The sequence below is a fragment of the Dermacentor albipictus genome, chromosome 6 (assembly GCF_038994185.2).
Source record: "Dermacentor albipictus isolate Rhodes 1998 colony chromosome 6, USDA_Dalb.pri_finalv2, whole genome shotgun sequence".
Taxonomy (NCBI): domain Eukaryota; kingdom Metazoa; phylum Arthropoda; class Arachnida; order Ixodida; family Ixodidae; genus Dermacentor; species Dermacentor albipictus.
The window spans coordinates 140,725,627-140,738,419 of record NC_091826.1 but is presented as its reverse complement, the minus strand read 5'-3'; the positions used below and the strand labels follow the sequence as shown (position 1 = coordinate 140,738,419).

The following is a 12,793-nucleotide window of genomic DNA, read 5'->3' as shown; positions in this document are numbered from 1 at the left end:
GAGGAGTTCCGGTCCGAGGCTCAAATTCGAAGTCTGCGGATAACGAACTCTTTACTCACTCCAGCACCATGGCCCTTCCGATGACGACGAGATAGTACGCGATGCCGGAGCTGACAATCCACAGCAAGTCGCGCCATAAGACGCGAAAGAGGCCGAACAGAAATCGACGCTTGCTTCCGGAGGAGGCGCTGCATTTTGTCGAATAAGAGTCGAGATTAGCTATGAGAGGAGGAAAACGTCACGCTGCGCTGTCAATCAGCAGTCAGTGCAGCTATCTTATTATTATCACACTTCAATTAGGTTGGGGTCCCTCTGGGAAAAAGCAGTTGCAAACCACTTGAAAGTGCCTGAGGGCCCAAGTGAATGGCAGCGGTTTTTACAGACCAGATGTGTACAAATGTACGCTAGCGGAAGACTGTAACAAAGGAAGTAAAAAAGTAAGCAAATATAAAATACACACTTATTACAGGGAAAAGGCGGGGAATGCTGGAGATGGAAATTCAAGACGATGAGCAATACGTGAACAAATCGAATGCAGGAGCCTGCATTCATCTTGTTCACGTTTCACACTTATTACATGTAGAACGAAGGCAATTATTCATTACCTGCATACTTTCAGTAAATGTTTAGTAGATTAAGGGAACGTAAAATCTCCAACGCGAAGACAAATAACGAAATAAGGCAAAAGCAGGAAACACAATGCATAAAGATGCAAAGCACCATTCTGGTGATTATAGGACAACATAAAATGAAAACATTAACCAGGGGGTAAAAAATGCTCCTTTATTTGCCTTCTGCTTTATGTAGCAAAGCCAACGTCTCTATGTTCACAATTGAGTGAGGATGGAAACGTCAGCCATATGGATTGCAGTAAATAGCCAGTGCACCAACGCGGAACAAGCCACTTGTTCGAGCTGCAGATGCACTAGTGAGATGCGTATAAGGTGCGTTTCACTACTAATGCGTAGTGAAATACGCATTAGTGAACAAGGTGATTGTGAACAAGGCTCCCGTCGAGACGCGAAACGTAAATAACTCTTTTATACCATTTTGGGTAGGTGTCCAGACCTCTTCATTTTAAGCACGCATTAGTAGTATGCGTATTTCAGATAATCTTGCAATAACACTCCAAATTCGGCAATATTAGTATGGTCCGGTTATTTCCGGTCACGTGGCCATGCCGTGTTCCGCTATGCCTGTGTACGCCGTGTTTCTATTTTTTATGGCTATCCTAACATAGGACATATTTCCCGTCATGGCTTCACTTCTCCCTGAATGTGGATATGTCGCCACCCTCAGTGCTCTCATGAACGGCCGCATTCAACGCAGCTTATTTGTCAGCAGTAGCTCTACACGTCGCTTGCACTGTCTTCTGAGCAGATCTGAAGCAAATGCAGAATTATATCGCGACTTTCCTTGAATGGCTGGTCTGAAACAGCGGAGTACGATTGGCTTGCACGGTGGTCCTCTACCTCTGATTCAGAACAGGCTCATTATGTGTACTCGGTCCGGAGGAGCAAGGTTACCAGTTGAACATGCCAAAAGAAAGTTTGTAGGCTTAGCAAGGCGTCTAAATTATTACGTTAATAAATAATAATTAAAACAAAATTAAATATCCCAGTTGAAAAACACAACAGGAACTTTTAACAGTCTGTCGTATTTTGGGACGTTGTTTCTGTAGTTCTGTTGCCTGTAGTTCTGTTGCCTGTAGTTCTGTTGTCTGTAGTTCTGTTGTCTGTAGTTCTGTTGTCTGTAGTGTGACGTCCTGTAGTAGAAAGTTCTGTAGTTCTTAATCAATATTTAATTAAAAATTGACAGAGACATCCGTAAGGTTATGTAAATTTGTTAGTACAAAAAAGAAAAACTTAAAAGTAAAAAAAAATTAAAAAAAACAACGTCTCCGCTTAGGATTCGAACATGCGACCTCACGATTCCGAGCCCGGCATCTTATCACTGCACCACCCCTGACTTTTTTTTTTTTCTTTCATGGTATTTATTGCAGCAGCAACAACCCGATATTCACCAGTTGTGCATAGTCAGAGAATGGAGAGCACACTGACAGTCACTCAGAGAAAAGGCATCGTTCATACTGTGGGTAGAAATGTGGTTTCACTTTAGAAGGGTGGTAAGGTTAGGCACCTCACCAAAATGGGGTACCAGTCTGGCTGGGTATCAAGTTCATCATAAACCTGCTTTAGGTGTAGGGTCATTTGGATGAAATTCACCCTTGTAGGTACAACCGTTTCGGCGTTTCTGTCCATCATTCGCGTTTTCCACAAACTGTGCATTCCGATGAGAAAAAAACATATCAAAAGGTGCACTATTATCAGTGGTCGGCAGCAGGTATCGCACAGTATGAGCGTTGATGTCAAAGTCTTTTTTCAAAGTCCGTTGGAGGACATCCCAAAATAGTATGGCGTCGGTGCAGCTAATAAAACAGTGTTCAATCGTCTCTGGCACGTCACAAAGGCGACAGTTAACAGAAGAGACAAAGATACCCTTTTTCTGTAGCCATGTTTTAACCGGTATGGTTTCACTATGAACTTTATAAAAGAATGTTTTGCAGCAAGGGGATATATACATTTTACGAACTCGCTTTAGAACATCGTGACCTGGCCATTGAATGTATAGTGATCGGTAAAATGGAGGCGGAAAAAGCATGGACAATAGATCTTTGTATAACGTTTTACGCGACACAGAGTACAAGTATTCAGTGGAAAACCGAACTGTCAGGAAACGAACCGCCAAGTAAACTTCTTGCATGAACCCCCACAAGCATAAACGCGAAGAAAAATTCGAGGAAACGATTAAATCAGGTAAAGCATTAACAAGTGTGACTTGCATGAATGACCGAATTATAGGATGTGATGTATCACGAAAAAAGAAGAAACGAGACACTATTTGCCCCACATAAAGATGTACTAAACCCAGCCCACCTTCACTAACGGGCCTGAAAATATTGTCTCGCCTCATGGGCTCAAAAGTGGAAGACCATACGAAGGTCGCAAAGATTCGGTGAAAGCGTTGGATGTAGAGCCTGGCACAATGTATAACTTGCAATACATAGTAAATTTTTGTTGCCAAGAACTTATTGCAGGCCTCGGCTTTCCCAAAAATAGAAAGTCGATGTGGAATGAATGTCTGGGCGTAACCTTGCAGGGCAGAAACCTGTTCTTTCCAATAGTGTGCGCTTAATTTATATGCGTGTAGCGGCACGCCGAGATACTTTGGCGGGACACCGGTCCAATTAATGCCTGCAAACTGTTCTGGTGTATAGCACCATGCGCCAAACCATAAGCCTAAGCTTTTTGCGGAGTTCATTCGTGCTCCTGATACGCTGCCAAATTCCTCTATTTTAGAGCGCAGCTCTTTGGCGTCCGTTCCTGGGTTTCGCGTCGTCGTCGTCGTCGGCGTTGGCGTTGTCGTCGTCGGCGTCGGCCTCGTAACCAGCTCGCCGACGAATCCGCTGCTCCGCCGCCGCGCATGCGCGCTGTCGGCTCTCCGGGCGAGGGAGGATGATGGAAGGGAGGAGGAGAGACTGTGGAGGAGGGCTGGCTACACAAATGGCTCTTTGGAGTCCGTTCCTGGGTTTCGCGTCGTCGTCGGCGTCGTCGTCGGCGTTGTCGTCGGCCTCGTAACCAGCTCGCCGACGAATCTGCTCCGCCGCCGCGCATGCGCGCTGTCGGCTCTCCGGGCGAGGGAGGATAATGGAAGGGAGGAGGAGAGACTGTGGAGGAGGGCTGGCTACACAAATGGCTCTTTGGCGTCCGTTCCTGGGTTTCGCGTCGTCGTCGGCGTTATCGTCGGCCTCGTAACCAGCTCCGCCCCCCTTTCATCCCCCCAGCGCTAGCAGCGACCGACTGATACCGCTTTCGTGAGTCCGCTACCGCACTCACGAAAGACGTCGTGCACTTCCTGCAACTCGCATTAACCATCCATCGATCCACACCGATGTTAGTAGTGGGGGACTTTAATGTTGACATAAAGACAAACAGCAATTTCCTAACACTTATGCGGGAGAACATCCCGTTCCTCTCGCTCGTAACGCGTCCCACGGCTGTGACAACCTCGCGAGGCACTTGTATAGATCTCGTCTTTGAGAATCAAGCATTGGTGTACCAAGTCGAACATATATCAGTCTATTTCTCCGACCACAAAGCTTCCTTCATGACTGTCAAGAACTGTTAGTGGAGTCTTTGTTAAAGGAATACGTGTGAAAAATAAAAAAAAAATTCTGTGATAGCGCATACATGTGTTGCTCGATTTCTTTGCCTCAATCTATCGAAAAGGTGAAACAGCTTATTTGCTGCGCTCAAATTTCGCATTAGGAAGTAACGTAATCGTCGGTAATTTTTTTGATACTACCTTTTCAACACTGGACTTATCGGTGCAGAAGAACGCTAAATCATCTGCATAAGCTAAGACTTTTACTTCATTACCCAGTATATTGAAGCCATGGATGTCACTCGACTGAATTACGCTTAAGCATAGCGGTTCCAGATAAAGGGCGAATAGTAATGGGGACATAGGGCATCCTTGTTTTACCGAAGAGCAAATGGAAACTGGTTTAGAGAGTTGGCCATTAATAACTAAACGAGTGGTACAAGACGTATAGCATAGCCTCACGCCTTTAAGCACGACGGAGCCAACATTGGCATGCTCCAGAAGTGTAAATAGATAGGAGTGACTGACACGGTCAAAAGCTTTAGCAAGGTCTACCTGGAGCATTGCAAGCTGTTCAGTGGAACCGTAACAATACTGAAGGAGTGTACGGGCGATATGTATGTTGGTTTGAATGGATCTGCCCCTAATTCCACACGTCTGATGGGAACCAATGAGAATTGACATCGCAAATTGCAATCTATTCGATAAAATTTTTGCAAAAATTTTATAATCTACGTTTGACAATGTGATTGGCCTGTAGCTTTCAACAGAACGCAGTTTCTCCTTATCTGAACTTTTTGGAATTAAAACTGTGTGGGTTTTGCAAAAAGATTGCGGAAGGGCGTCTACCTCTAAGCTTGTAATAAAAATGTCCAATAATATGGGACTGATAACTGATTTGAAAGCTTTGTAAAATTCACAGGAAAGTCCATCAGGGCCGGGTGTTTTCGACAGAGGCAGCTGATCAATAGCTAGCTCAATTTCTTGTATCGTAAGGGTATCACTAATGCATGCACAGTCATCATCCTGTAAAGGTTTTACAAAGGACACAAAACTCTCTAAAACTTTTGCATCGTGATCATCGGGCCGAGCACTAAACAACTGACTGTAGTAAGTTTCGAACTTAGAAATTATGTCATTCGTATTTGTTAAAAGAGTACCTTCGGAGTATATTTCCGGAATTACTTTGGAAACAGCGTGACGTCGCTCGTCAAGTAAAGCTTGACGTGTTGGTTGCTCAGACTGCAGAGCGCGCATGTTTCGAGATCGAACTCGCGCACCTCTGTAACGCAGTGCATCATACTTTTGCAACTCACATTTAAGATTTTCTATGTCAACAATGTAAGTGCCTGGCATTTCGCATTCCATCTGGTAAAGGTTGTGTAGGCTCTTAAGAAGTAATGTTTCTTCATTCTTTCTATAGAATGCTTTCAGCGATCCAATTTCTATAGCCACTGTACGAACCTCTTGTTTAAAGAGTTCCCAAGCTGCAAATAACGGCAAGTCAGTAGAAAGAGAATTTTTTAGGGTCATGCGTACGCGATTAATAAAATCCTGATCATTTAGGAGGTCAGAGTTAAGCTTCCAGAGTGCCCACTGTGGTCGGAAATTGGTTGCAGATTTCTCACCAATCTTTGCGATAACCATGCAATGATCCGAGAACGAAACTGGGATAGTAGTGCAGGACAGTTCCCGGGAGAGGAGTGATGAAGAAACATAAATCCGATCAAGGCGGGCATAAGAGCGACCTTGAATTCGTGTATAAGAGCGAGCTCCCTGTCCCGACACTCCTATATCAACGAGCCCTGCATTTTCTATTATGTTAGACAAAACTTCACCACTCCTGTCCCGCTGAGTGTTAATGCCGCTTCGATCGCACGGATCACATACACAATTGAAATCGCCCATTAACACAATGCAACGATCACAGTCCATTAGACTACGCACAGTATCAAATAAGACAATTCGTTTTGCAGCGTCATTAAATGCATAGACGTTGACTAATCGCCATGGCACACCCTGCCACACAAAATCACAGCATATATATCGGCCTTCAGCGTCTACATGGTAACTAAGTGCTGAACAAAGTAGGCTCTTTTTCAGAAACAGGAAACAGCCCGCGGATAAACCAAGAGCGTGGGAAACGCAGACGTTATATTCAGACAGAAAAGGTCGCAAAGCCCTTTCTGTCTCGTCATCGCTCTCAATCTTCGTCTCCTGCACGGCGACGAAGTCGAGCCGCTTCCTAGACAAAAGCCGGCGAAGCTGCGCCTGTTTCTGCAAAGACCTAAGGCCTCTCACGTTCAAAGTTGCGAAGAGAAGTTGCTGGGACAGGGCCATGGTGTACACCAACTATTTAGACCTAATTCTCTATGCGGTCGGTCTTAGAGGGTAACGGCGAGGCTCCCTCCGAACCCTCACCAGGCCTCCTGGACCTTGATCGCCGGCACTGTCCTGAGTGTGTCGATGTTTTGCGGCGACGTGCTTTCCTTGTGGTACTGGCCGTCTCGCTGTCCGTGCTTGATTCTGATCTGTTAGTCGCACGGCGCTTCGGAATTGACGTATCCGCGCTACTTCGTCTGTCTTCTGACAGCATAGCGCACGTGTTGACGTGCTTCGGTGTAGCAGATGAGTCATCAGCGGCTGTCTCATTCGCTGGCTGGGCGGGAACTGTCTGCGTAGTAGCGGGCACTTCTTTCTCTTCGCTACTTTCCTTTTCCACGGGCGGTTCTGCGATCTCATTGTCTTCAACATGTAGAGGGGCTTTACTGGCACAGCTGGTATTCGCGGAAGAGGGAACGTCTCCCGTTGCGTCGAGAACCTCAGTAACATCCATTATGTGTTCCTGCAGGCTTTCTTCTGGAGGCCTTGTCCTGTGTCGTAGCTTGTCGGCGTATGTCACAACACATTCTTCATCTGTGTGGCCAAAGCGTCGGCAGGCTTCACAACGTGGGGTTCTGCAGTTTCGACGTATGTGCCCAACCTTGTTACAGCGGAGACAAAGTGGGGGCCGGCCTGGAATCAATACAAGGCTCTGCACTCCACAAACGTGTAGCAGATGTGGAACGTCTCCCACGCCGACTCCATCGGCAAGAGTCAACACCACGTCACGATTTAGGGTACGCATTTGCTCCATTTCCGATACTCTCCAGCTTTCTGCTGATATAGACTTCACTTTCCCGTAAGCCTGGAGTGCTTCTCGAATGTAATCGTCTGCCAAACGCTCAGGAAGCCATAAAAGCTTCATTTTCACCTCTGTGGGCTCGGGGTCAATAACGAGGCAGCGTCTACCTTTTACGGATAATTCTCCGCACGTGACTAGCTTTGATTTTGTAATTGATGATTTGCACGTCACCATCCACACGTGTGACATCTGAAATTGACCGATGGAACTTATTTCCTTCAGGTCAATAACGTTCCGAAGGGCGTCTCTGAAGTCTTGGGCTCTGTACGGTCGACCACTTAAGTCAGCATGCAGGAAAACGGAGTCCACAACCAGCTTACCGGTAGGAAGACGAGGTATCACAACACGGTAGTCATTGCTGCTGGCTGAAGCCTGAGCAGCACCTCGGCCAGGGGCCGATAAATCCTTTGGAGCGGAGAACATGAAAAAAGCGACCGTTCGGAACGCCGTCTTCTTCTTCCACCCCTGACATGCTTTTCGAGTGTACGTTTTAGCCATGTGAATAGTACGACGTGCTGATGCGCTGATGTTTACTTTTGCATTTTGAGAGCCAAGATCCGCTAGCACTCCACGGCGTCAAGTGCCACATTTCTAGAAGAGCAAGAGTGTTCGTACCATCGACAAGTACATCGTGCAGTGCTAGAACATCGATTTTGATGTACGATATCCATATTAAATAAGGAATTCAGAAATAGACAACGTTGACTTTTAGGGTTATTACTGCTAGTTTCGACAGTTGTCTCTCGTTCTTTACACTTTTGAGCGCGCATATAATTTGTGTGTTCAATGCAAAATAGCTACATAAACATTCGTGGATGAGAGTTCTTTCTGACAGCATACTGGCTTCTCACGGCAGCACTGCACCAGATTAATGAGACCCGAGCGAGACAGCTTTTCACGCAACTTTGTGGAACAACCCAAATCTTCTTTTCTGCTCGCATAAGCTTGTGAAATATTCCTGGGAAATTAACTAATGTGTCAGTGTAACAGCACATGTAAGTCCACAGGCCTGTGTGCCACATCTTACCAAAAAAAAAAACGGATACACAGCCATTCCCGCAGATGGTATGATTTTGATCAGCGGCCGATTGTGAGGAGGCCGGTAGGGCGTTGCTGGTGCCGTGTCGTCACGGCACAATTATAACTATTCGCCACGTCGACTTTAATACCGGTGTCGGTGCCATCAGCATTGCCGGCTTCAGAGAAGCGCGATTGAATACCGCGCAAGAGAAAAGTACAGTGTACACCACCGATGCGAAAACATACAATTTTAAAGGACCGCGACGGAAAGCGCTTCGGTTGCGACTTCGGAACTCTTGGCCGTCGCGACCGAATGTTTCTGCTGCGACGTCAGAATTGGTGTCGTAACGTCGGAGTCGCTGTCAGGATATAAAGCTGTTGTTCCGACTTCAGAACTCTTGTTGTCGCGACAGAATGCTTCTGTTGCGAAATCAGAATTTCTGTCGTAACGTCAGAAATGTCTCCCAATTAAGAAATGTCAACAACTTCTGTCGTACAAGAGAATTTCTGTAGTTGCGACAGGAATTCCTTTTGTCTTTTTCAACCGGGCACTACAGAAGCTTGTCGCATCACACAATTTCAGTGCACTTCTGTTGTCATCATTGGGTACATGCTGCGGCGATAGGTTTCCGTTGTGGAACAGTTCTCTGTAGTACCACAGAAGTTTGTCCATTACTTCAGGAACACTTCTGTTATGACAACTGGGGGCCTGTTGCAATGATAGGTTTCTGTCGTACAACAACATTTTTCTGTAGTACAACAGAAGTTGGTCGCATTACTTCAGGAACACTTCTGTTGTGACAATTGGGGGCCTGTTGCCACAATAGGTTTCTGTAGTATTTCAACAGCTCTCTGTAGCACTACAGAAGTTTTTCGGGTTACTTCAGGAACATTTCTGTTGCGACAACAGGGTGCCTGTAGTGATGACAAATTTTTCTGTAGTACTACAAAAATCTGTTGTAGAGCTTCAGCTTTCTGTTGTAACAACAGACATACAACAGACTGTACTTCTGTAGTAGCAACAACAAATGTCTGTTGTACATCAGAAAAGTCTGTCGCTCCATCAGGAATCTGTAGTTACTACAGAAAAATCCTGTTGTACAACAGAAATTTCTCTAGTACTGAACACAACCTCTGTTGTCATTTTCAACTGGGATATATTAATAAATAAATTAAATATATTTCAATATTATGAAACGTGCGTATAAAAGCAGGAAACAGCCCTACAATTCTTTTCTTAGGATTTTTAAAACCACTTCTATAACTGAAGTCCGGCGGGATGACCCTAGGGCACGTTAGCCGAAAAAAAAAATCATTTACATTTCCGGCTTTTATTCGGCCGATTACGGCCGTAAAATGTGAGTGCCGTCAAACAGTTGCTGGCATCGATATTTTGATAAACTGAAGAAATGTGACGACGATAATCTCGTCGATTCTCTGCTCTTCTGTGACATTGAACGGCTGTGTATCGTTCAGAAGGCAGCACCCGATGATATATCGAAGCAAGAGATTCGAGTGCTTCAAGAAAAATTGAGGATTTGTTTTATTTTACAGGGTTTCAGTGTAATGCACGTGTAATGTAGTGAATACCCCAATATTGTACAGCACCTAAATGCAAGCATGAAATATCACTTACAAGTGACAGTCATCGCTTTTCGACCTGAATAAGGTGTCGAAAGACGCGTTACAGCACACAGCGGCACCGCGACTGGTATCATTTGTGGTACAAAAAACTTTGGAGAAACTACGCAGTTAGCTGAGGCTTAGCCAATCCAAAGGAAACTACAGCTTTATTGCACCGAGCGACCCACGACATTCGCAGAAATTGATTCAAACGAACATGCGAATGACCGAGTGAAATGGTCAAATGAACGCACCCCTTTCGCACTGTACCATAGAGCCTTCTTACGCTCCTTGCACACAAACTGTGAAGGCTTGGCTGGATGAGGTCCCGAACCCTGGTAACGGATTTCCCGAGTATATTCTTGAGGTTCCTGCGGAAAAAAAAATATATATAGATTTATATACAAATAATACAATGACGTGGTGGTAAGGAAACATTGCGGGAAATTAGTATGGCGAAGGTGAACACATAACTCGCACCCCGCCTACTCTTGCAGGCACCTTAATGCAGCTTGCAAAAACAAAGTGGTGATTTGGGCGAGTTGTCTATGCACTTCGAAGACGGCTTTCGGCGCGCACAAATCAAAGGCGGTGCGGGGTGCAGTACTTCGTGTGTCCTCTCACTCTGTACACCTCTTTTAGCGCCAAAATCTATTATCGTATTGCAGAAAACAAGGTAATAGTGTAGACAGACGGAGCTGTTATTGTAAAGCATGCCTGATATTGAGTACGCTTTGCAAACTGCGGATGTTTTCTGCTTAAGCCGTCGTCTTCCTTCCAAATTCTAAATGAGTGCTTCAGCAGTTACCTCTAAGAGTCCCTTAGGTCAATGATTACCGGTCGTCATTTGCAACAGTTACGTGAGTAGGCAACATGAAACTTGACTGCACACAGTGGACGCCGTTCTGCACCTTTTAGCGCACCGCTGTCTGCAACGCGTGGTGACGAGAGCAACCTTGAAACGCCAATATTCCCCGCACTTTTGCGGACCGCCTTTTGGTTAAGCACCAACAGCACTACAGAGCTAATTGCGAGGTCATTAGGAGAGACACGCTTCTAGTATAGTCAAACTGCTTCGACTCGGTCTGGCGCGGTCCTTGTGATGTTTCTTGTGAATAACGCCGAAATATACATACATTATTTTATTAGTGTTCATGTGCCTCTTCCAGCTTAGTTTTCAACACACAGCAGCGTTACGTGTGTTCGAACAAAGTGGTCTGGCTACTACAAACCGCAACTTCAAACTTAAGTTACGCCGTGAGCTTTATTTTTCCGCCTACGCGTTTATTTCTTTTTCTTTTTAGCTTTATTGGAGCTAGTCTCAGAAGAGAGGGGCTGCAATCAAACCTACGAGCAAAATGAGAAAATAAACAGAAATATACGCTGCAATAGAAAACTGTAATCGAACAATTACATCACAGCGAGTGATAAGGGATTACGCACGCAAGTCATCACGCATATCCCACACAGTATGTAGTGAATGTCATGCGAAGTGTTACTGGGGTAGCTAGCCATCAAACGTCGTTTTGGGCTATACAAGATGTTACCAGTTGCCGAAACATCCCCGTGGAATATGAGTTGCGGTTGATGGACATGTGGTTGACGACAACAACCAGGTACGACGTAGATGAAATCTACGTCGTACATGGTCGCAAGGCACGACGTATATGAAATCAGAATGATGGCAACGACAATGACCACCGCAGCCCTGATGCCATCGGTATTTGAGATTTCCCCAGAAGCATCAGCATGCGAGGCTTCTTTCTGATGTTCCGTGTTCACACCTTCCGCGGTTCAATGGACTACCCAAGTTTTGCAAGAGCAGCTCTGCCATCTGGTTTTTTTCAGCTCGATCATCACTTTACATCATGATCGACCAACACTTGCGCTATATCGCCGCAAATCACCAGCTGCCAGACGGCCCTTTTTGTAGCTTCGACTTATGCAGGTCCGGTAATCTATGAGAAACATGTCGCGATTTTGCCCTACTGCATCACTGTGGCTGCGCCTCGCTCGCAACCTACGCTACCGGTGCTGCCTGCTACATCTCCCCCGGATTGCATGAACCCGACACTACCAACGATGACACCATCTGAACACTTTGCCTGGACCTTACCATTCAGCATCAGTCCAATCTTGCAAGGAGGGGGGCCCTGCAGCGGCGCGACTATCGCCTCCAAAACAGGCGATGCGCTCACGTGCAGGTATCGTGAGAACACGCGAGGCGCGCTCAACCGGCGTGGCCGCAGTATCGGCCGCTCCAGAGATCTCGACGAGCCGTGGCTGGCCGGCCTGAATAAACCACGGCCTCGTCACGCCGCCAAACCCGGGCTTTGACCGAGCCCAGCCACGAGAGCCCACACCATCGTGACAACGGTGACGGCGATACCGTGACAGTAGTACTACGACGATGGCAGGGGCTCATTTGTTAAACGTTACAACCTATGGCCCAAAAACGTAAAACAGTTCTAATCTGTTTTTATTCCACTCTCCTGACGTCAAATTTACGCTACCGCCGACGCAAGCATCGGGCGGTGACCCGCAGCGTTGTCTGAACAGCTGAATGAAACGCTCTCCTCGTTTATAGGACGTAACATTTGTTTGCTTTGAGAACGAATAACATTCCCTCAATTGAGCAATTTTTCTTATCTGAGTGGCTGACAAGAAGCGAGGAGCATGCTCGAGAGGAGAGGGGTTTGACAGGGCCGACCCAGCGCAGTGAAAATAGATGATTGGGTGACAAGGTGGTACCGGCCTCTGCAATTGGTCCGCTACCCTTTACTTAGCCTGCGGTGGCTGGTA

The 12,793-nt window shown here is 46.1% G+C and overlaps 2 protein-coding genes across 2 annotated transcripts in view; both read right to left on the bottom strand.

Moving 5' to 3' along the window:
* LOC139061384 (ATP-binding cassette sub-family C member 2-like) overlaps positions 1–12,793 on the bottom strand; it is a 485,203-nt gene that overhangs the window by 329,487 nt on the left and 142,923 nt on the right. The window contains exons 7-8 of the mRNA XM_070541366.1: positions 10,246–10,362; positions 60–188 (exon numbers count right to left, since the gene is read on the bottom strand). Coding sequence (XP_070397467.1) covers positions 60–188; positions 10,246–10,362 — 246 coding nt within the window. The remainder of the gene's footprint in view (positions 1–59; positions 189–10,245; positions 10,363–12,793) is intronic.
* On the bottom strand, positions 6,527–7,793 carry LOC139061446 (uncharacterized). Its single transcript, XM_070541432.1, has one exon. The coding sequence runs from the start codon at positions 7,769–7,771 to the stop codon at positions 6,527–6,529; it is 1,245 nt and encodes a 414-aa protein (XP_070397533.1). The 5' UTR covers positions 7,772–7,793.